At 41.7% G+C, this 24,539-nt stretch overlaps 3 protein-coding genes across 6 annotated transcripts in view; 1 reads left to right on the top strand and 2 right to left on the bottom strand.

Moving 5' to 3' along the window:
* LOC127511131 (tripartite motif-containing protein 16-like) overlaps positions 1 to 24,539 on the bottom strand; it is a 163,417-nt gene that overhangs the window by 10,409 nt on the left and 128,469 nt on the right. The window lies entirely within an intron of this gene.
* ikbip (IKBKB interacting protein) lies at positions 11,151 to 18,267 on the top strand. 2 transcript variants are annotated; one of them, XM_051892006.1, is made up of 3 exons: positions 11,151 to 11,550; positions 11,627 to 11,744; positions 17,070 to 18,267. In XM_051892006.1, exons 1-3 carry the CDS (start codon positions 11,519 to 11,521, stop codon positions 17,820 to 17,822), a joined length of 903 nt encoding a protein of 300 aa, XP_051747966.1. In that variant the 5' UTR covers positions 11,151 to 11,518; the 3' UTR covers positions 17,823 to 18,267. The 2 variants fall into 2 exon arrangements, with proteins under 2 accessions (XP_051747966.1, XP_051747967.1); XM_051892007.1 differs by lacking the exon at positions 17,070 to 18,267 and adding an exon at positions 13,811 to 16,027 and having other exon boundaries at positions 11,152 to 11,550.
* ckap4 (cytoskeleton associated protein 4) lies at positions 19,089 to 23,574 on the bottom strand. Its single transcript, XM_051891830.1, has 2 exons — positions 22,973 to 23,574; positions 19,089 to 21,131 (listed from the first exon to the last, which is right to left on the bottom strand). The coding sequence occupies exons 1-2, from the start codon at positions 23,294 to 23,296 to the stop codon at positions 20,067 to 20,069; spliced, it is 1,389 nt and encodes a 462-aa protein (XP_051747790.1). The 5' UTR covers positions 23,297 to 23,574; the 3' UTR covers positions 19,089 to 20,066.

Here is a 24,539-nt window from a genome sequence, read left to right as displayed (position 1 = left end):
TCTAACAATGCAATATTGTGAGAACATGTACCTGAACAAACGTGAATGACACTCGAACAGTTGACGGGCCAGTGCTGCATCATCACAAAAGTTTAAGCCTTGCCAATTTAAGAATACAAGCACAAGAAGACACAAAACGGAAGTTTTTAAAACTGTGAAAGCCACATCTCGGACGAATACTGAATTGAGCTTTGTTTCACATATGTTTGCACTTGAATGAACATATTCACACAAAATTATGTCCAAAAATGCCCGACTCGGCAAGTATCCTAGTAAACACAGTTGGATGTGGCTTGAGTGAATGTAAACAGTCGAGAAAGACAACACATTTGTTTTTTTAGGTGTTAAACTGCATTAGGTGCCGAGCTGGTGATCTGGCTGATCAGCTGTGGTACAGCAATTGTGGTGATGGGACGTAATGTCTCATTTCCTCCTTCTGGGAATGAGGGTTACATAACTGAGTCGCTCCCTTTCAGTCGGTCACAATCTATGTTATGTCAGAGCTGAACTTACGAATTGGGTTCCCTACCAAACCCCCACTATTTGCTGCCCCTTCCAGCAACCCACGTAAGCCTCCTGATCCCCCCACACCTGCTGGGGTGGAAGATAGGACAGGACTTACGCAGAGAAAGTTGATTACTGTTGTTACACCGAGAGGGTCGATTGCTGTTGGGATAACCATAGGGATCACAACATATGGGCACCTAGCCTAGCACAAGGGTCAACCATTGGGCTGTACTTATGAGTGTTAGGCCTGGTGTCGGATGTCTCGTGCTCCTCAGGAACCTGATGACCAGGTTGTGCTTCCCCGTAGATTTACCATCTACTAGATCATGATGTGCAGCAATAGTGACAACATACACTTTCAGGGTGGAGGGAGACAGCCTTTGCTCCAACCCTTTCAACAGAAAGGAAAGCACAGATCGGCCACCGCCTTTCTTGGGCACAATAAAGTAGGGGCTGTAAAACCCTGTCTTCGTATCAGTTGGAGGGACTGGCTCTTCACCAGTAGGACTGCAATTTCTGCCCGTAAGGCAGAAGCATCCTTGGTCAGCTTGGGGGTTAACTGAATGCCCCTGAACTTGGGAGGACGCTGGGCAAACTGAAACACATAGCTGAGTCTGATGGTCTGAATGAGCGAGATGGGCTGGGGAGCACTAGCCAGGCTCCCAAAGACCGTACAAGCTGGACCACAGGCACCACAGACATACAAGTGGGGCAGCAAAGTGGGCCGCAGGGACCCAACTCGGAATGTATAGTGTCCCGAAGTAGGGTCCGAGTGTGTGCTGCAACACTTAACTGGCTCCACGGTTGGGCCAGGCTTGCGTTAGAAGGCATAGCGTCCTTGAACCTCACACTGCTGCCCACTGGTGATAAGAGAGGTGGATGAGGATGGCAAGGCATAGCGTCTCAGATGCAGGGGGTGCCCTCTGCGATAAGCAGGCAGGGGGGCTGCAGTCGGTGGCAGGGTAGAAGCAGCAGCAGGCCACTTGGGCAGGATGTGTCTGATCACCTCCATCTGCTTCTGTGCAGCCGAGAACAGCTGGGTGAAGTTCTCAACTGCATCACCAAAGAGACCAACCGTGGAGATAGGGAAGTTGTGGAAAGTGGTGCTTGTTTGCTCTCCCTCATATCCACCAGGTTCAGCCAGAGATGGTGTTCCTGGACCACTAAGGTGGACATCATCTGACCGAGGGAGCGCGCAGTGACTTTCATCGCACGCAAGGTGAGGTTGGTCTCTGTGTCCAGCTCCTGCATCAGCCCTGGGTCAGAACTACCCCCATGCAACTCTTTAACCCTCTAGGATCTAAGGGTATTTTGGGGTCCTGAAGAAGTTTTGACATACCCTGACATTCGTGCTTTTTTCAGTTGCTTAAAAACATATTAGTTTCTAAAATCTAATAGGAAATTAATGCAACAAAGATTGTTTTGGCTGTACAGCAGCTCTACAGGAAAGTCACTGGGTCTCATTCACTAATAATTGTGTGGATTATTTCGTATTTGTACACACAGGAAACCTTCTCACAAAAAATCTCCGCCTAATTCATTTAGTGTATTTGGAGCATTCTAATAAGCGTCCGTGTGCACAAGATTAGTCATTTGCATAAAATACACCCAAACTATATCCATATAAGGGCTTTCCATGCAGGCTTTCCTAACAGGCTTACGTCACTATCGTCAGACATGCCGCTGTTTAAAGACGCTCAGCCTGATCCTTGAGGAATGCAAAGTGTGCCATTCTCACAATAAACACCTTTCAGACCCAGATTACAGACCTCTCATGAGCCAGCTGTACATACGCGTATATCTGCATTATTCAGAGAAACTTCGCAGCTGAACATAATAACTCTATCTGATGAAATGTACACTGTAAAGCTGCTTTGAAACAATCTGTATTGTAAAAAGCGCTACATAAATGAAGGTGACTTGACTCTGTGAGTCTCTTGCTCAAGTCCACTATGATCCTGTTCTTCTAGATCTCTGTTACCTGCAGGAAATGGATGTGATCCTGTGTGTGTGAAAGCTGCTCCAGCTCAGCGTCTCTCCTCCTCAGATCATTGATCTCCTGCTCCAGTCGCTCCAGTCGTCCTTCAGCTCGACTCACTGCAGTCTTTTCCTGATCTCTGATCCGCTGTGTGGCCTCAGAGCGGCTTCTCTCGATGGAGCGGATGAGCTCAGTGAAGATCCTCTCACTGTCCTCCACTGCTGTCTGTGCAGAGCGCTGTTAGGACACACATCACAATCACACAGTGGCTTCAGTGAGTCCTGACTGAGACTTCTCAAACTTCTCTTCTTCTCCAGACTCACCTTATGAGACTCCACAGCCTCTCTCAGCTGCTGAAGATCTTTCTGTCTGTGCTGGATCCTCTGCTGGTGCTAAAGGACAAACCAATAACAGAGATGTCACATTATACTGCTGTCACTATATCTGTCAGGGTTCTGTCACTTCAGTCTAGTTTATTCTTGGTTTTGTGACAGAGCCCTGATGCTTTTGTATTATCTTGTCTTTGTGTGAGAGTGCGATCTCTTGTCTGTGTGCCTTGATTCATGTTTAAAGCGTGGTGTTTGGATTCCGGCACTCACGTCTAGTTTGGTTTAAATTACACTTTAAAAAATTTTTTACAGTCTATGGTTTGTCTTCTGTTGTGAGTGCACAGGATGAGTGTGCGCTCTGTCTTGTTTTGTTAGCATGTGGTTTCAAATGTTCCACTCACTACATTGAGTATTTCTGTTAATAACTGCCATCAGTTATAAAATGTTGATCAGGAATCAGTCATTCTAATTTACATGAAGACGGGCATCACATTTCCATCAAAATTTGATTTTGAAAACACAGAACAAAAGCCAAAGTCTGAAGTGAAGCTATAAATGACTGAGTTCATATGGACTGAGACAGATTTACTGAAAAGAAAGTGTTTTTGTTTGTCGCTGCATTTAACTTGTAATTCTTGACAGAGATATATTTTGTCAAACAACTGGTGAATATTTTCTATAATTTTATGTTGCTTCATCAAAGCCTGTTTTACAAAAGTTTGTGTTGATCAATATGTTTATGGTGCATTTGACCATATTTTCTGTTAAGTTCAATATGGAGCATAAATACACTCAGCAGTGAAAGTCCAGCAGCTACTGTTTACTTCTGCTGACGTCTGCAGTGTGAATGATGTTACCTGATCACATTGCCAGTATAAATAGTGTCAACATTATTTCATCAGTGTCTAGATTAAATTTTATACCTGTTTCTCTGTTCTCTGTGCTGCAGCTTCATCCATCGTGCTTCATCCATTGTACACAGCACACATACACACTTCTGGTCAGTGCGGCAGAAAACCTCAAGGATCTTGTCATGTTTCTGGCAGATCATCTCCTGCAGTCGTCCAGTGGCTTCAGTCAGATTGTGTCTCTTTCTTTTAAAGAAACTTTCATGTTCTTCAAGGTGATTCTGACAGTAAGACTCCAGACACACCAGACAGGACTTGACAGCTTTGTGTTTTCTTCCAGTACAGACGTCACACTGCACATCTCCAGCTCCAGCGTAACAGTCAGCAGGAAGTTTAGTCTTCTTCAGTTTCTCCACCACGTCAGCCAGAATGGTGTTTTTAGCTAAAGCAGGTCTTGGACTGAAGGTCTGTCTGCACTGAGGGCAGCTGTAGACTTTCATCTGATCCTCCTGATCCCAGCAGCCTGTAATACAGCTCTTACAGTAACTGTGTCCACAGGGAATGGTCACTGGATCCTTCAGGAGATCCAGACACACTGGACTAGAGCCAAGTTGTACAACACTCCCTATTAAAGATCAGGACATTAAAGGAGGTCATCATCCAGGAGTTAAACAGGACAGATGTGACAATCTGTCATGAACCTGTACACTGCGTGCCAAGAAGAGTCAGAGCAGTATACTTAAAGTTATGGAGCCAACTTTATGACCCATCTCTGCTCATAGGCATCAAGTTTTGGTTTGGTCAAAATATACTATACTATATTCAGCCAGTGGCTGAATTAATCATATGGCCCATTTCATTGCCAACAATTCGAGCCTGTGAGCTGGATACTTAGACTAAGCATGATGAAGTGACTTTGAAGCAAAAACAATTGGCTTTGCGACCGCATTACCCTCCTGAACTTGGCAGAGCATGGCCCCAAGTCCAGTTGTTGAAGCATCATCAGTCAGTATAAACTGTTTTGAGAAGTCAGGGTGGGTAAGCAGAATTTGTTTTACCAGCGCAGTCTTCAGATTCTCAAATGCCCCTTTACATTCATCTATCCAATCATCAGGAGTGAGCTTCCGGACAGCCCCTGACCTTTTTCCTACACCCCTTACTTTCCTAGGTTTCTTCTGGCCAGACATCAGCTGAAAAAGAGGCTTCGCAATCATGGAGTAATTCTCAATGAAATGTTGATAGTATACAAATTGCAGTACATCCCCCAAAAGTTGCTAGTACATCTGCCTGGTAAGGGAGAGGATGTACGTTCTTCACTGTACGAATGTTCAGCCACCAAAGTCAGTGCATAGCCTTAAATCTACATTCTTCTTCCAAACTAACACTAACACAAATTCAATGGACGATTTCCTGATGATCAGGATCAGACGATCCTGATGATGATGGTTGCATCCGATACCTTGATGTCAGAAATGTTAGTGGTTTCTCCAAAATGACCACTAGACACCAAACTTGTACTGAATGTCCATCCCTGATAGCTTTGTCAATTTCAGATGCAATTTGTCTAACAAGGTTACTCATTTCACTTGAGAGTCCTGATTCAGCTTTAGTATACTCTGGATTACCAGGTTATGTGTTTGGACTATAGAACATGTCAGGCCTGGTATCAACTGGTGATCGAAGTGCCCCACCCCTCCCAGTGCTTGCAAACTCAGGACCCATAAACTGAAAATCTCTGTCAGGTGTGACTAGTAATGCTCCTCTTAATCTTTAATCCAGAAAGATTTCAAAATAGTCCTGCAGATCTGCACCAGTCATGCAGATCAATGCTGATGTCAACACAGTCCCAGCAAAGACGTTCACACTTGCAGCGTCCCAGGCAGTCAGCAACCAGCAAACCAAACGACGGGTCATGGCACCAATCTGTAGTACGATCCCACACAATGATGTAGTTGTCGTGATTTACTCTCACCTTCTCTCCGTTTTTGTCTCAAAATAACACAACATATTTTGCTTATGGTTTTGCTTAGATTACTCAAGTGTAATTTCTTCCAAAACAAATTATTTCTAAATAAATTGTTCAGCAACAGCTGGAACTAAACTCTGTTGTGTCTCTGCTGTAAAGCCGCATAAATCGTCCACTAGATGTCCTTCTCAGACAGTCACTCAAAGAACACAATTTATTGAGAATCAGGACAACACCTTTACTAACTCCACTCAAGATTGCTTTAAATAGTATTACAAAAAAAATACAAAGACAATGAGCAGTCCAAGACAAAATATAACATTACGCAGCACATTACATAGTATGAACATGATAACATAACATTACATAAACGTTGAGAACAATTACATGCATCTCTCTAAGATAAATAACACAGAGAAAACAAAGTTTTGAGTAGAGGTTTGAATTCCAAGATTGAAGCAATGAAGCAAAGAGACCGGAGGAGTGAGTTCCAGATCTACACTGAATGACCTGCTGCCCATAGAGAAGAAACTCAGAGAAATGAAAACCAAGAAAAATGTCTAATAAAAGCATAATCATAAGCAGTTTGTTCCATAACAGGGGTTATGAGAAGAGGTCATTGCAGTCAGGAGTATGACTTATTGTTGACAATAGTGATAGCATGCACTTTCTACAATGGTTGAAAGAGAATTAATTCAACCAAAGTCAATGGCGAAGTTCCCAAAGTGCTTTAAAAAAACATATGAAAGAAGTAAAGCCAGACTGGTTTGTAATAAGTAAATATGGCAATGCTCTTTTTGGAGTTGTTTAAAATAAAATAATGGACTTGGGGCAGTTTTGTCCCAGCTTCCAGCTGGTGGAACAGTATCTATGCCAGTTGCTTTTGCAAGCAAGTCACTTACCTATGCTCAGTCACGATACCCTGCACATTGATTGGAGTTTTTTGCCATGAAATTGGCTATCTGTGACAAATTCCCTCATTGGCTCAGGGGTCAGAAGTCACGGTTTGGACAGACAACAACCCATTAACATACATATTGTCAAAAGCAAAATTAGATGCTTGTGAACACAGATGGGTTGCTAAGCTAGCACCATACAAGTAAGACATTAAGTATGTTCCTGGTCCAAAAAACGTGGTTGCTGATGCCCTGAACCGAGAGGCCTTTGTGCAGCCTGGCATATTACATTTTATGACAAGAGTCCCTTACAAGGAGTTATTGGCAGAAGTGGTTGGTGTGCACACAGACCGTGTCCAAGATGTCTTTCATTTGTCTACTCACCCTTTTGACAGTACTCCTGATACTGGAGGAGTGGCCATTGCCTGATATACAGCTAAAGTCTCCTTACCTGGTACGATGTCAAAGCAGGAAGTGGAAGATGTTCTGCACTCATGTAGGGATAGTGATAAAAACACCAAGTCACATGCATTGTTGCTGCCTCACCTTCCGCATACAACAATGCCATCTAAATCACCTGACATTGATGTGATGTCCCATGAATATCTACTGAAAAGACAAGAGGGAGACAATGTTTTGAGCAGATTGATTTGTTTGTCGAGAGAGGACGGAGACCTAACAGGAGGGAACAAATGAATGAGCTTATGAAAAACTACTGAATACTACTGATAAAGAATGGTGTGTTGTACAGGGTTTCGAAGAATAGTGTCACCAAGAGTAAAACCTACCTGTATTTCGTGCCTGACGCAGTGAAAACCATGGTGTTGACGATCATTCATGATCAAGCAGGACACCATGGTCAGCAGCGGACTGCAAAGGTTCTTTTGGCGTGGCCTGGAGAATGATGTGAGGGAGTATGTGAAGTCGTCGATGTGTGATCAGCAAGACGCCAGAACCAGAGGGTTGTGCACCGTTGGAGAACATCATTATAACAGAGCCCCTTGAACTCGCCTGCATAAACTTTTGGTCGGTGGGGGACTTTGCCCACCAGTCCCTGAATGTTCTTGTTGTAACAGATCACTTCACAAAAATGGCAAATGCCTTACTGTGTCTGCCAAACATCAACTGTAGCATAACTATGTCTGTGTTTATGGCTTCCCAGGCTGTATTCAGTCTGATAGAGCAGACAAATTTGAGAGTGCCCTGATCGCTGAGCTGTTGAATGTCACTGGAGTCCAAAAATCAAGGATCATCCAATGGGGAATGGAGCTTGTGAGAGGATGAACAGGACACTGGGCAATATGATACATGTTCTGCTGGCAAAGACCAAGCACAAATGGCCGCAAGTACTCAATATCTAACTTTTGCTTACAATTGCATCATCCATGAATCCACGGGGTATGCTCTTTTCCTGTTGATATTTAGGAGGATATTACAGCTGCCCATTGACCTAGTATTTGGAACTGTTCTAGACAATCCTGATGTTGTTACCTATGACAATTACATTCAGGCTCTTCAGAAAGATAAGATGGAGGCAATGCCCATCGCACAGGCATTAGCCATGAATCAGCTTAAGAGACATACTGACTTGTACAATAATAGAGTCAAGGGAGAACCAATCGATGTTGGTGATAGAGTTTTGCTTGCCAACAAGGGAGCATGTGGGAAATGGAAGCTTGCTGTAATTTGGGAGGAAACAGTGTACACTGTTGTTGGACTTAATGCAGATAATCATACCAACAGAATTCAGCACAGTCATTGTACAGAAGGCCGGATGCTTTAAATGTCCCGGATAATCCTGACCAATCAGAGTGCACAATGTTACCATGGTGTTACCTGCTGTGCTAAAGCGGAATCGTGTTGGAAATAGAGAGAGAAGATGCAGCGTATGTTAGAGAGTGTAAAGTTTGTCATCTTCATTATAGTTCATCCATCGATGGTCTATTGCAATTCAGATTAAGACTATATTGAATTGCTGTATGCCTACATATCAAGTAAGTGAATATTGTCTATATATTTCCTGCTTTTACTGAGAAATGCAGTTTAATTTCCCGTCTAAACAGTAGCTGATTAGCATCATTCTGCCTGTATTACTCTTTCTGTTCAGCATATTTCTATGTGCTAGTTGATGTTAGATGTTTATGCATTGCACACTGTTATTATTGGATGCACACGATTTTGGAGATTATTATTATTGCATGGTGATCAGTGGCTTATCACATGCGTATGGCATGCCCAGTTGAATGGGATTTACATACTACTAGTGCCCTCTTGTGGCGATGTTCAGAATAATTACTCATAATTGTCCAGTGATACTTTTTTACAATTTATCTCAATCGATTTGACATATTTCTCCAAAGTAATGTAACTGCTCTCAGTTAACATGGTGATCTAAACACACTCTTACCTTAAACAAACTTACTGCAAAATAAAGCACTGCATTTCTTTCTAGCAATGCATTTATTAAAAGTAAATACTAACATCAAAACTACGCTACGTAAGTGTTTTGAACTGCAAGAGGCGTTGCGCTTTCTTCGTACGTTGAATATGAAAGGCAGTCTGGCGGAAGCTAGATATTTTACTTCATAACTTTTATATTTGTTTATTTTAAAAGTAATTTCATAACTTTTAAAATTATACTCTCGTAGAAAAGTGAAGCTGCCAATGTCCCTATGTGGTGCTGACATCTTGTGCTGATTCGGGACCCAAGTTTGCGCAGTAGTGAGCGCGAAGTGGAGCCGCACTATCAAGGCCCTGCCCACACTCCCGCAGGATCGTTTAGTATAGTTTACTGCAGAACAACTCAATATGTTGGTGTGAAATGGACAGTTCTGGAAATGTAGAAATTAAAGTTAAAGCTCAAATCTCTTGCCTCTGTGGTCACGAACTGCTTGGAGCTGAATTGAGTACAACAGTTTGCGGTTGAGGTAGCACTGAGCATCTGTACTAGGTGGCTTGATTCTCACTTGGCACCCATCAATGCTTCCTACAGCATTTTTAAAAGCTGCAGATCTGGCGAGATGAGCAAATCCATCTCCAAACTCCTGCAATTTCTCAACAGCTGGGAAATTAATGACTTGGGCTATTTTGCTCACAATCTTATTCGCCACACAGTGAACAACGTCATATACAGTAGAGCGGGGTACGTCAAAGGCTCTGGATACGACCCGCTGGCCAATCAGAACACAAAAACAAGCACTTGAAGCTCAAGCCATGATCATAATGGGAGGACTGAGGAGAGATTTGTCAGTGTCTGCCTTATAAGTCTGTAGTCTGGCCTTAGATCACTAACTCCGTCATAGAAAATGGATAGAACCGGGATGTGATGGTTGATGTGGCAATACTGCATGGGTGGTGGTTCAACCTAAGAAATTGTGAAAAGATATCAATATTATGTCATTTTGACCCCAAAACATATTAGACTTTTTTATTTTTTAAATGTATATATCACATACTGATTAAAAATGATGAGGTATGCATGTACAACATTACAATTAAATTAAATTAAATTGTTGGCAATTTCTTCCATATCAAAATTTCGAGAAGGCTGTTCCTCCATTTTCCTCCCCTGATGAGCCGCCACTGTCTATGACATGAGATTCATCTAGCCTAAATGTAAATGTTGAATATAGAAGTCCACACATATTATGATCAAACCCTAACTTTCGGTGAAGGTTCAAGATGGACATTGCTATAAAAACCACATCATAAGATACATTTCAACTGGATCGCTAATCATCCACATGGGCCATTAGTGCTTGGACCCCAATTAACTTGTTTATTCATTTTAAATCATTTTAAATATTTATTTAAAAATATATTTACACCTGGTGAAACTATGTTGCTTAACAACCATTAATTTATTTAATATTCAATAATCTCATTTAAAGGGATAGTTCACCCAAAAATTAAACTTCTGTCATCATTTACTCACCCTCACGTTGTTCCAAACTTTCTTTCTTCTGCTGAACATAAAGGAAGATATTTTGAAGAAAGTTTGTAACCAGGCTGCTTTGGGGCACCATTGACTTCCATATATTTTGAAAAAAAAAATTACTATGGAAGTCAATGGTGCCCCAGAACTGTTCAGTTTCCCATATTCTTCAAAATATCTTCCTTTATGTTCAGCAGAAGAAAAGACAGAATTTTCATTTTTGGGTGAACTATCCCTTTAAATGAATTCTTCAGTGGGCGGAGACTCGTGCTCCTGCGAGACCACACGGGGGCGCGCGGTGGCCCACAGACACGATTCCTCCATTGAGACTCATTCAAATCTTAGAGCGTTGTTTTACTTATTATTACCGACATTTGTTTTATATAAACCTTTAACGTCCAATGATTAATTTCTGATATGCATATGTAAATAAACTAGCAAGTAATCTCTACAAAATGATTATTCAAAAACCTTAATCGAGCAATAACAAGCAGCTATGAGCGGTCCGTTCTGTAACAGGTATCACGTGACAGCAACGCACATCGAAAATAATTTACAGAGCTAAATAATTACGTTAATTAATGTGAATTGACACTGAACGAAATATAAACAGTATAAATAGCAAAAACAGCATAATTATTATTTATATTCGTCTAAGCCCCGCCCACTCCACCACCGTCATTAAGCCAGCCCGCGCTTCTGCCCTCATTCTGTTCCAGCGGAACTGCGTGGCGATTTCCACAACTTCCAGCATCTGATGGGAAAAACGGGACGCGAGAAAATCTCCGTGGGGATCCAAACACGTACATAAAATAACTGAGAATGACATCTGCTCTCTAGACTCGCATCCACAAGTAATTCAGGTGTGTCTTTAGCACTGAACTGCGGTGATTTTCCAGTTGCTCTTCAAACATGCAGATCAGCGACTTAAAACAGCGACAGAAGAGTTTAAACAAGCAGCAGAACGGAGAGAAACGGAGCGCTGCCGCTGAGAAGAAGAAAGAAGCCGGTTAAAAGAGCGAGTCCTTTCAGTCCTGACGCGAAGCTCTGCGTCAGTTTGATGTGTCTCGCGCTCTCCCTCAGCATCACATGGTCAGTTCACTCATATTTCAAACATGAAAATATATATTTCCCCTCTATAAGTGTGTGCTTTCATCTGTCCTCACAGGCTGCATCTTCAGCAGGGCGCAAAACTAGCAGAAATGACAGAAAAGTACGAGTTTCTGCAGGAGAAGAGCCGCAGTGTTCAGGATCTCGACGAGAAACTGACTGAAGTCTCACAGAAGGTTTGTGTAAATCCACTGAAAACACAAATAACAGACAGTGTCACAGTTGAGTCTGTGCCTATTTCATAAAAACCTTTACACCGTTTCTACTAAACAAACTAGTTTGTGTTCACTTTACAGAAAGGTTTCATTTGTTAACATCATTTGAACTAACAATAAACAGTACAGCCCTTATTAAAATCAAAAAGTTGTCTCTTGTAATATTAGTTACAATGCAAATGAAAATGCTTATATCATGAGTTGTAATAAGACTATTTGCCTTATTACAGTCTTCAGCTATACAGTTTTACTGTGTAAGCCCTTCAAAAATATCAAAATAACTTGTAACTGTAAACATATTCATCTGTCTTTTTTTTTGTATTAAATGCATCTTGAATGTATTTTTAATAACTTAAATGTCATGTGAAATCAAAATTGATGCCATTTCTTAATGTATGATAGGTTTATTTTACTAGTTTTACTGTGAATTATTCATTCATGGTTTTATTTTGTCAACCAACCGATAAAATCAAGTGCCACCCTCTGTGTTTTTCCCGTTTGATAGCCGTTTCACTCAGAAATACATCACAATACGGCAGTAAAGTTAGTTTTGAGTTCAGTTTAATAGCTTCAGACAAACATAAGCGTGTCCGTGTCATGAACTCGTGTGTTCAAAACAACACGCTACTGTCGCTGCTGTTGAAAGAGTCTCTTCTGCTCACTAAAGCTGCATTTATTCCATCAAAAAATACAGTATAAACAGTGAAATATTATTCTAATGTAAATCAGCTGTTTTCTATGTGAATATATAGTAAAGTGTAATTTATTCCTCTGAATTTTCAGCATCATTACTCCAGTCTTCAGTGTCACATGATCCTTCAGAAATCATTCTCATATGATGATTTGCTGCTCATGAAACATTTATGAAAACAGTTGATATTTTTGTCGAAACTGTGAAAAATTTGATTATTTGATGAATAGAAACAGCATTTATTTGAAACAGAATCTTTTGTAACATTATAAATGTCTTTACTGTCAATTTTCATCAATTTAATGCATCCTTGATGAGTAAAAGTATTAATTTCTTTTAAAAAATATTTCTAATCTTTGAGTTATTTTACATTGTAATAATATTTCACTGTTTTTACTGTATTTTTGATCAAGTAAATTCAGCCTTGCTGAGTGGAAGAGACTTCTTTCATAAACATGAAAAAATTGTTATTTATTCAAATAAAAGTTTTGGCTGGTAGTATCAATAAATTCATGTGAAGTCTATCTAAAAATAAAATACTAGTACTTGAAAGGATTAATTCACTCCATAATAAAAAATCTGATAATTTACTCAAATCCATGTCATCCAAGATGTTCATGTCTTTCTTTCTTCAGTGGAAAAGAAATGAAGGTTTTTGAGGAATTCCAGGATTTTTCTCCATATAGTGGACTTCACTGGGGTTCAACGGGTTGAAGGTCCAAATGTCAGTTTCAGTGCAGCTTCAAAGAGCTCTACATGATCCCAGACGAGGAATAAGAGTCTTATCTAGAGAAACCATCGGACATTTTCTAAAAAAAAAAAAAAAAATTATATACTTTTTAACCACAAATGCTCATCTTGCACTGCTCTGTGATGCTCCACGCATTACGTAATCACGTTGGAAAGGTCACGCAAAAAACTCCGTCTCATTTTCTCCTCCAACTTCAAAATCGTCCGACGTCGTTGTTTTACCATTTTTTGTAAAGGGCGCTTGACTTAGTCTTTTCACGTTCACTTTGTCAACACTGGATCGGTACTTACGTCTACGTCATTTTTTTTTAGAAAATGTCCGATGGTTTCTCTAGATAAGACTCTTATTCCTCGTCTGGGATCATGTAGAGCTCTTTGAAGCTGCACTGAAACTGACATTTGGACCTTCAACCCGTTGAACCCCAGTCCTCAAAAACCTTAATTTCTTTTCCACTAAATAAAAGAAAGACATAAACTTTTTGGATGCTGTTTCCCAGACTGTGTTAATACAGTAGTATGCAGCGCTGCATGAGTAGTTCTGTAGTCCAGAGCAGACAGACGTCTGACGCGTGTGTTGTGAATGCAGCTGCAGGCCTCCGCAGACGGCGCCACGCTGCTGTCGAAGCTGAAACACGCCCTCGGCTCTGTCCTCAACACCTCAGCGGCGCTGCAGGCGGAGCAGGACGCGTCTTCAGACCGGCTGCAGGCGCTAAACCTCCGCTTCCAGAGCACGAGCGACCAGCTGGCAGTGAGCGACGAGCTCCACACGCTCAAGACACAATCACGCGCCGCACACGGACATGTGACGGAGCACATCAACGACATCGACGGCCGTCTGCGTGAGCTGAGCGAGCGGCTGCAGGAGGTGCAGGACGGTACGAGGAGGAACACGCGTGTGCTGGACCGCACCGAGGAGGAGGACGCGCAGCGGGTGCGCGAGCAGACGGACTGGAACGGCCGCCGCGTCTCCAGGCTCCAGGAGCAGCTCGAGCAGCTGGCGGCGCAGGGCCGCGGGCTGCAGGAGAAGCTGGAGTCACGCGCTCCTCACGCTCAGGACACACAGCTGGCGGCCGCGGAAGAGGCCGTGCGCTCCATGCTCCGCGTCCGAGCGCACATGAGCGCCACCCTCAGGAGAGTCCAGGAGCTGGAGCAGCAGGTGCAGAGCGCAGAGGACCGTATGAGAGAGACTCGCTCGCAGATACGTGACCTCAGACCGGCCTCGCAGGAGGACTAACCCTGACGAGATCTGAGTCGAGGAACCAGACCGATGTGCCGCATCTACTGTAATTCTGACACATGGGGCACGTACAGTGGCGTCTTAAAGCAGTATTCAGCGTTCAGCGCAGTGTTATAAGCTTAATCGACAGCATTTCAGCCGTAATGCTGATTACCACAAAACATCACAAATCTTACTGTGGTTACTGTGAGACACACACAGTGGAAGTCAACTGATTCATTAGTATCGCCAAAAGACAGTAGGCTATAATATTGAGATTAGCATGGGAAAAAAAACACTTACTAACCATTTCTGTCTAACGTTATATCCAAATTTACATCTTCGTTGCAACGACAACACAATGCCATAAAACGATTGTAAAAATGATGAGACCAGCTTTACATCTCAATAATGCACTCGTTTTAACAGTATAATTAATGTTTCATATGTACACTATTTTAGTGTGGAAAACACTAGTTTAGACACTAAATTATATCCAGTTTAACAACTTCATGATGCTGTAAACATTAAAGTGACTGTAAAAGTAATAAACTTATTAAACCACAAGTTGCAAAAGGAACTAATGTAAGTGCTTTAATATAAAAACCCTTCAGATTTCTTTCAATCCATCCAACATTGCGTCCATTATAAACGCCTCAACGTGAGCTCAAAAATGAGGGATGAGTCGGAGTTATTTTTGTGGTTGTGACATAATTGTATTGTATTAAACCCAGGGATGCTGAGATTTTTTACATAAACCTCATGTTTTTAAACTCATGTAGAGTAAATAGAAAATGCGTTCATTGTAAACTCATTACAGAGATTTCACACGGACAAAACAGGACACAGGACAATTTTGTGCTAGTTTTGTGTGTACATTTGATGTGTTTGTTCTAAACACTAAATTCAACATAAAATCAAAATGATAAACTTTATATGCGGTTTTAATATGTGTGTCGTGTGTTGTTGTGGCTGATTTATCAGTGCAAATTATTCTAAAGGGACAAAATGTTTGTCTTCATAATCTTTCCTCTAAACTGACTTAATTTTTTTTTGGCTGATGTCACTTAATAATGTTGACCAATAGCCATTTAAGGTGTCGTTTTGACAATCTCATTCAGATCAGGCTCCATTTTGGTATAATCTCTCACTATTCATGATTCGTTCAATAGCTGATGCAAAAATCAAGTCCCATACTGTTTTGTTTTCAGTCAATTGCCTGAAATGCATCACATTATGGAAGTAAAATGGGTTGTAAACGCTGTTTTATGTTGTATAATTGATATAAATTGACTGTTGTGATTTGTCATTTATGTGATAAATTAAAATATCTCAATGTGTCGAATCCAGTCCTGCGACTCTTTCCACCTCCAGTCATCAGGCGTGTCTATTATTGAGATCTGTAGTCAGAGATTATCTAGCCTCACATCTCTACAGCGTTCTTGTTGGCTCGTATGGATTCACTCGTGAACGTTGATTCTTCTTTCACTGACTCCTATGAACTCTGATATTACAGTATGTCATCTCATATTGTTTTGCTGTGTCCAAGTTATCATTAAAACTTGAATAAATTATTTTTTCAGTAAATATGTGTAATATGTAGAACGTTTCATTTCACATCCCTTCTGGACTTAATCAGACTTTGTTGTGGAAAAAAGTCATCTCTTTCTTGCCAATGAAGCTCAAAGAGTTCCAGAAGTCAAAATAAGACTTTATTGGATGAAGCAACAAAGCTGAGATGCCTGCAGGACATCTGTCTTTGATTGAGTCCCCATCTTTATACCATTTTCTTATCAGCCATTAACCAATGATAATACAGCTCAATCTCCACACCTGCTTCCCAACATTGAAGCCCACTCCCCTTGTCTTTGGGCCTTACTCAGCATTTCCCAAGGACACTTGTTCATCTCTAGAGATAAGGTATCCCCACATGACATTCACATCTGGACAGTGATTTGGTAACCCTTCGTTGTTTAATGGAAGTCACCTAATTCTACAGCCACTGTCAAGTGGGCTCAAACGCATCTGGATTTTAAAATAATTACTTCCACAGGTTCATAATACTACTTCTACAATTATTTACTCTATATTGAAAATATTCTGACAACTTCTATAAAAAAAAAAAAGCCCATTTCCACCACTTAAGAAAAAAAATCATGCTTTGGTAAATCTTAATTATGACATACTGTTATAATTACTATAATGACATACTAAGTTAAAATTTTAAGAGTCAAAAATGACAAGTCGAATTATAACACACCAAGTCATAATTATGACAATTTATAATTGACATATGTCATGCCTTCGAATGTTTATCTCAAAATTAACATAAGTAATTATGACTGACATTATTTTTTCAATTAAAAATATTGAAATAAGACAACCAAAATGATATCTTTGCAATAGTTATGACTTTTAAGTCAATTTAAACTTTCTGTTAATTTCAACTTAGTATGTCATAATTTTTTCAAATTTTGACTTTTTCATATCACAATTTTGACTCTATTGGTTTTAATGTTACAATTATGATTTACCAAAGCATAATCTTTTCTTATGTGTTGGAAATGGGCTTCCATAGACTTCTTTCTGCCTGAAGTATGTACTCAAAGTGTACTTGTGTCCTCTCTAGTGTGCGAGTGTCCATGCGCTGATGTCCGGTCTGGCGGGAACGCCGGTCGTCTCCCAGATGGAGGCTTTGTCTGCGGAGGTCAATGAACTGAAGGCGCGTTTCTCCAGCCTCACCGGTCAACGGCAGCAGCTCCAGCAGGACCTGAGCACCCTCGCTGAAGCCGTGGAGGACGTGGAGAGCCGAACCCTGCAGGTCTCCAATGACGTGACCTCAAAGGTGGCCTCCATCCGTACGGATGTGCGGCGTATGGCTGGCCTGGAGACCGAAGTTGAGGCACTGCTCAATCAGACAAACGCCCTGGAGGAGAAGGTGGTCCAGACCGAGAAGCTCATGGTCAAGCGCATCGGTGATCTGCTGGCCGGCAGCATCGACCGCGTCTCCGGTCTGAAGAGCTCCACCGAGAGGAACGGCCAGAGACTGGATCAGATCAGCTCACTCGTTCACCAGCTCTCCACGGACAACCGCAAGCTCGCCGAGCAAATCCTGGCGCTGGAGAGCGGTCAAGCCAAGCTGCGCAAGATGGTGACGTTCGCAGACGACCTGAAGCCCAAAGTCTTCACCATCAGACAAGACTTCGCCATTGTAGAGCCCAAACTAGCTGACCTGACGCTGAGGATCGGCCAGCTGGCTGAAGACATGATGAGCAGAGAGGGAGAAGTGGCGGAGTTGAGGGAGCGCTTCTCCAACCGCGACTCGAGTCAGACCGTGAGAGACGAGATGACGCACGACACACTGGACCAGCTGACGCCCTAAATGAGGAGTGGACTCACTCACCTCAGAATCAAGATCAACATGATCGGACAGTCTGTGTGCTTCCAACTGGAAAACACACGGCATTTAGTGTGCTTTTCAAGAGCTGCTACATGAGATCTGCTAATTAAAGCAACATTTACATGTAAAGCATTAATACGCCCTTGCAGAAACACTGAACCGTGAAATCTGCCATGATGATTGTCATGTTCGTGTACGCTGGTATTGACCAGTTGTGTGCAGTGAACTTCTGGAATGAGGCGGCAAAGTCCTCACTGTTTTATTTAACTGTGAAGTCATGTTCCAGTTACACTGATGTTGAAAGTTTTTCAGGTTAAACAAGTAAAAATTACTTAGACCATCAAGAAAACAACCAAAACAATTCTATTTTTACACTACCATTGTAATAATTACTCTATTTATTAAAACAAAGAATATTTCTCATCAACTTGTCTCATCATTTTTATATTTTTCCATAATAACTGTAAGAATATGGTAACCAACGTCATGTTTCATGTATATACATACACAGAAAATAGCTTACTTCTGCGTTGAAAAAATAAAGTCATTCTTTCCAAGAAAACTTATTTAAAACCAGAATACAGGGCCTCATATATTGAAACAAATTAGGTTAAACATTTCAAAAGGGTTACTAATGGTTTTGTTTAGGATTTGGTTAGGAGAATATATCAATTAAATTTAAATCTCAAACAATTAAATCATTCCTGAAAATTAATAATACAAATACAGAATTGAAAAATAGTATGAACTCCTAATACATACAAAAGAACTAGGGTCCTAGAAATTAGGTCATTATAAACTCTCAGAAAAACTAAACAGTCAGAACTGCAAGTTGATAGAGGATTTGTCTCACTTGAGCTCAAGTGAGACAAATCCTCTGTTCAGGGATTATATATTGACAGGTGAACTTACAAAAATGAGTCGTTTCAGAAGAGCAAATGGAGTCTGTGGACAAGTGTCCAACGTTAGCTGAACAACCCCAAAACACACTTGGAAATGCCTGGGGCCAGATTCAAGAAACATTCTTAAAGGGATAGTTCTGCTGAACACAAAGGAAGATATTTGCAAGAATGTTTGTAACCAAGCAGATCTCGCCCTCCGCCACTGGTGTATTTCATCACATTAACACATAAACGGGTTCTACAAAGTCTGACGACCAGAAAGTGTCCAAGACCTTCGCTTTTACTTTGAACATATCACTTGCTTCATGCTTTGAAACCCAACTTCAATCAATCAATATTTTGTATAAAAAAAAAAAAAAATGATATGATTGAAGTGTGCTTGTGCTGTCTTGATTTAAAACTATGCATCTCTTTTAAGATCAAGAATCTTTAATGACTGAATGGATTAAGTCGGTGCTTCTCAACCTTTTTGGCTCCAAGGCCAACCCCCTTTTGACAAACCCCATTATCCACAACAATACTGGACACTCCTAGTTTCTGTGCAGGAGTAGCTGAATGTTCTTCAGGCTTCCACTCTTTTGAACCAGTGAAGTTACATGACTCTTCCACATGTTCATGATCTACTGGATTAATGACAAGCACAACACAATTTACACTTGGAATAACTACAAAAATGTACATTCATCAAAAGAAATAAATGCCCATGGAGTTAATATATGATTAATTTACATGACTTTTCCAGGTCAAGAAATCACACTTTTAGGTATGATTAATTAGTATTCAGATTTTCAAGATCATGGGAACACTGATTCCTCAAAGACAAAAAACTGGATGAATTATTACATGAAATATCTTGATTTTAATTGTTTTAGCTGATTTTAATGCTTGTTTAATGCTTGAGGCCACCTAATGGTGAATAAACAAAATTATATGGAAAATGTCTTTGTAAATTAATAGACTGAAATGTGTAAAATGTTCTCATGTTATGTCATATTAACAGTGCCATTTTATGTATTTTTGGGTATAATATAGATCATTTGATCAGGTAAAGATATTAACACATTTGTTTGAAAGGGTAATAAACATTTTATTGGAAAACAACTACCATCCTAATACATTCAGAGACTGAACTGTTACTGAGACTTCCAGTAACCCTGGAAAACAGCTGAGCTGGTAAAAAATACAGTGCAGGTATTCATAGATTGAAGAAACAGCAGTTTACCCCTTCATCATTCCTATAAAAAGCTTCTTGTTCACATTTCTACCACCCACAACACCTGATCATCCAGAATTACAGCTTTGCTTCCAGTAGCTCATCTCAGTCTCACTCATCCAGCTGTTCAGGAGGACTTTCTGGTTCTTCATCTTGAACAGCGTCCAGTTCCTGCTCTGGCTCCTGCTCCATTTCCTGCTCTGGTTCCTGCTCTGTTTCCTGCTCTGGTTCCTGCTCTGTTTCCTGGGTCTCGTCTAGAGCATCTACTCTCGTCTGCAGCTCTCCCAGACGGCTCTTCATCCCCTCCAGATCGTGTCTCAGCGCCTCCGCTGCCGTCCTGCAGCCGGACAGTGAGTTCTCGTGGGATTCATACTTGGACTCGAGAGCATTCAGTCTGTTTGTCTGCTCTGACAGCGAGGACGCCGAGACCTCCTGGCTCTCCTCCGCGGCCTTCAGTCGGACCTCCAGGTCATCCTTCCGTTTCTCCAGCTTGAGCAGTTCCTCTCTCAGCTGTGCCTCCAGGCTCTGGAGAGCCGCGCTGGACTGGTCCTGCTGGTCATTCAGGCTCTGAAGCTGGTCTGACGTGGTCTGGACGCTGGCTCGTGCTGCGGACACCTCCTCCCGTAAGGCTCCCACAGCGCTCTGCACCAGCGTCCTCACGGCACCCACCTCCTCAGACACTGACGCCACCTCCCTGTTTCTGGTCTGCAGCTCACCACTCACCGATGCAATCTGCTCCCGGAGCACCGCCATGTTTCCCTCGGCCACCTCGTTGGCGGTGTTGAGATTGGCCACGGCGCTGCTGATGGATGCCAGCTCCTGTACGAGGAGCGCCGGCCCGTCCTGCTCCTCCAGACGAGCTTTGAGCTCATGGAGATCGCTCTTATACCGGCTCTGTTCATTTGCGAACTCCACCGTGCTCTCCGACAGGGAGCGGCTCAGCTGGGCCAGCTGCTCCTCCAGCGAGGACATGTCCTTCTCCCGAGCATCCTTCACCTCCCGAATGCCCTCCGCCAGGTCCTGGAAGAGCTTATTCTGGAGTTTCTGGAGAGCATCCTCCATCCGCCGGGAGTCGGCCTCTCCTTTTCGCACCGCGCGGCTGGTGCTTTCCAGATCAGTCCTGGCACTGACCACCGTGCTCTCCAAACCCTCCAGAGACGCCTTCATGGACCTGATCTGGAGACAGAGAAGAGCAGAGACGCTTAGTTCGTGGTCACTAGATCTGGAATATCTGCGCTCTTAGAAAAAAATTCAATGGAGTTCTATATCGAACTCTAGGGTTCTTGACTCAACATTCAAGAAACCGTTATTGCCAAAATATATATATATATATATATATATTTTTTTTTTCTAGTAATAAAGTATATTTACAAGCTGTTTAAAAGGATGGTTGATTATGATTTCACTTTTTTAACTTTAGTTAGTGTATAATGTTGCTGTTTGAGCATAAACAACATCTGCAAAGATACGACGCTCAAAGTTCAATGCAAAGAGATATTTTCTTTTACAGAAATCGCTTTTTAAGGACTACAACAAACGGCTGGTAGGGACTACAATTAGCTTCTTTCCAGGTTGGTGACATCACTAACCCTAAAATTTACATAAACCCCGCCCCCGAGAACACACAACAAAGGGGGCGGGGCCATGTTGGGCTGCTTTAGAGAAGAGGAAGAGTTGTTGTAGTAGAGTGTTGTTGTCATGCCGTCATTTTACGCCGGACTGCTTCACAAACGAGGGTCAATTCAACACAAAAGATTAACATGACGGCACATGCTAGTCGATGAGTTGAATCAACTCTACAGCAACTACATAAATTTATCCACTAACCATTCAGAAACGTCTAAAAGTTGTAACTTCTTCCTGAGTCTCTCCATCAGTGTCGACTCCGGTTTGAACAATGTAAGGCTGAACACCGTTACTGACAATCCTCATTTTGGCTGCGTGAGATTCTCCAGCTTTGTTGTTGTTGAGCGACCGAAGCGCGAGCTGTTAAAGCTCCGCCCTCTTCTGGAAAGGGGGCCGGGAGCAGCAGCTCATTTGCATTTAAAGGGACACACACAAAAATGGCGTGTTTTTGCTGACACCCAAGTAGGGGCAAATTTGACAAGCTATAATAAATGATCTGTGGAGTATTTTGAGCTGAAACTTCACAGACACATTCTGGAGACACCAGAAAAAATATTGTGATAATATTTTTTGGCCAAATCGCCCACACTTTAAACTGTGCTGGGACTCTCTACACATATTTGTCCAGTGGTGCATGAGAAACTAACTTCAGTGAGACAAACGAAGTGTAAAAGAAGCTGCTGAATCCAGTGATTCACCCTCGAGGCAGGGTCAAACAGGTCGCTCAGGTCTCTCAGCCTGTGCCTGATCTGTCAGCGACTCCCAGCTCAGGCGATTCAAGCAAACGTCTGTCATTCCAGTCAATATGTTTGTATTTTTGTGTCCTATATGTTTGACGCTGCTGTGCATGAAACTCCTCCAGGCATAAATAAACTTCCTGTCGTGTTGGATACCAATACTGCGCCTTAAAACAGTCATTTAAGCTGCACGGCACAACCCTGTCAGCCAATCACAGACGAACACGTCATCCTGAGGGCCTGCAGGACTATTTCTCCTCATTTCAACTGAATTTAATGTCTTTCTCTTGTGTGATCACTCAGAAAACACAGTGATGTTGAGTTCTGTGTGTGGTTAACGTCCGCATTAACAGCTGATAGTTTGTCTATTTGTGATCAATTTCATGAAATGTGCTGCTATTATTCAGTACAGTTGTTCAGTTTTATCAATTCCCAGTGAACGTTCTCGCAAGGTTCTCTCAAAGTTATTCCATGAACATTAATAGAACGTTTGTTCAACGTTATCTGGCCTTTAATAATGTCCATTCATGGAACGTTTTGAGAACATTCAGAAAAAATATTTGTATAACTTAAAGGCAATCAAACATATTTTTGTTAGCTTTGTGTCTATGTGGACGTTTTTCCCCTACAGAGGCACGAATGAAGTCAACTAACCTGTTGGAGCGCATGTTCCACCTCACGCGCCGCTGTCGTGCACTTCTTCATTGATTCTTCATGTCTGGAGTTCGCATGTTTGATGTCCGACAGCTCTTGATGGAGGTACAGGGACGCGAACACGGCTCCGGCCGCCAGCGCCAGATAAAATAACGCGGATAAGAACTTTATCAGCGCGCCTGATCCGGATCCGCGGCTCGAGACCGCCGCGTTTTCAGCTTTAGCGACTTTAGGACTTTTCTTCGCCGTGTCATCTTGCTGTTGACTCGGGACTGTTTTGTCGTTGGAGTTCGAGTTGTTCTTGTTTCTGTTTTTCACGGTCATCGTTCCGTGTGTCCAGATGTCGTTCCGCGTCCAGCAGCGTTCTGTTGTGCAGTGCCGTCACCGAGCGTCGCGTTCAGTTCGCTCTATATCTGCTCTCATTCCTTCACTCGCTAGTTTAGTTCGCTCAACTCCCAGTCTCTGCGTTTACACTTTTTCAAATTGTTTGAGCGACGCGAACGCTTTTAGCGCATGAGCGCGGAGTTGTGAAGGATGATGATGATGATGATGATGATGAAGGCTGTCGTGTCGTGCTCTCGTTTGCTCCACCCTTCTTCAGACGTGGCACTGATTTTCCTCAAACATCTGCATCCTCCCTTGTGTTTCATACAGCCAGCCACAGTTTGAACGCGATGCGTTTTATTTTTCAGGATTCTTTACATAAGTTATTTGTTTGACATAAAAATCTTTGTAGCATAAATACTAAATGTCCTTTTAATGTAAAACATTGATTCTTGGACATTTGTGATGCAAGAACATTTCTCCAAAACAGAATTAAGATTTTTTTAAACATTGAAAAATACAAGCACAAATCAAGAAGTCACTCTAATAAAAATAACTGTAAAAAAAAACGAAACAAATTTACACAGTAAAATACCGTTTTCCTTTGAAAAAAATAGCTATTATACCATAAAAACGATGATTTCCGGGTAATATTTGTTGTTTTAAGAAAAGAGGCCTAGGCTACTTTCTCGAAAATGACAAATAATATTACCCAGAATGCATTGTAATATCAGAGGTTGTATTATTATAGGGAGATGAGAGGGTCTGTATCTCTTACCATTGGAGAAAGCGTAACGGCTAACTTAATCACGTGCGGCACCTCTCAGCCTATCGTGTCGCCGTTCAAAACTCCTCCCTGCGTACCGCCAGTTAGCATTAGCCATTACACATTTTTGGCTAAAGGTTGCAGGCTTGCCTTCCAGTGGCTTTGGTAATATACTGCAAAAACAATGCATTCTGGGTAATATTTGTCGTTTTCGAGAAAGTAGCCTATAGGTTACTTTCTCGAAAACAACAAAAATTATTACGCAGAATTCATTGTTTTTACGGTATATTACTTCAGTATTCCAATGCATTTTGTATATTACAATGCAGTCTGGGTAATATTATTTGTAGTTTATTTTACGGTGTACATTTGTTACGTTTTTTTTGTTGTTGTTGCTTTGTTGTTGTTGTTTAGAGTGTGATGACGTTTTTTTTTTTTTTACATCAACTCATTAAAATTATTTAAGTCATATGAGAT

Source organism: Ctenopharyngodon idella, chromosome 4, assembly GCF_019924925.1.
Source record: "Ctenopharyngodon idella isolate HZGC_01 chromosome 4, HZGC01, whole genome shotgun sequence".
In the NCBI taxonomy this organism is placed as follows: Eukaryota; Metazoa; Chordata; class Actinopteri; order Cypriniformes; family Xenocyprididae; genus Ctenopharyngodon; species Ctenopharyngodon idella.
This window is presented reverse-complemented; position numbering and strand designations above follow the sequence as displayed.

What these genes read in the sequence shown, in the direction of transcription:
- ikbip (XM_051892006.1), top strand. Translation starts at nt 11,519, where the DNA reads ATGTGTCTCGCGCTCTCCCTCAGCATCACATG. An exon ending in CTCTCCCTCAGCATCACATG is followed by an intron (nt 11,551 to 11,626) that starts GTCAGTTCACTC and finishes CTGTCCTCACAG; the next exon opens with GCTGCATCTTCAGCAGGGCG. An exon ending in TGACTGAAGTCTCACAGAAG is followed by an intron (nt 11,745 to 17,069) that starts GTTTGTGTAAAT and finishes TGTCCTCTCTAG; the next exon opens with TGTGCGAGTGTCCATGCGCT.
- ckap4 (XM_051891830.1), bottom strand. Translation starts at nt 23,296, where the DNA reads ATGACCGTGAAAAACAGAAACAAGAACAACTCGAACTCCAACGACAAA. An exon ending in TGGAACATGCGCTCCAACAG is followed by an intron (nt 21,132 to 22,972) that starts GTTAGTTGACTT and finishes CTCTGTCTCCAG; the next exon opens with ATCAGGTCCATGAAGGCGTC.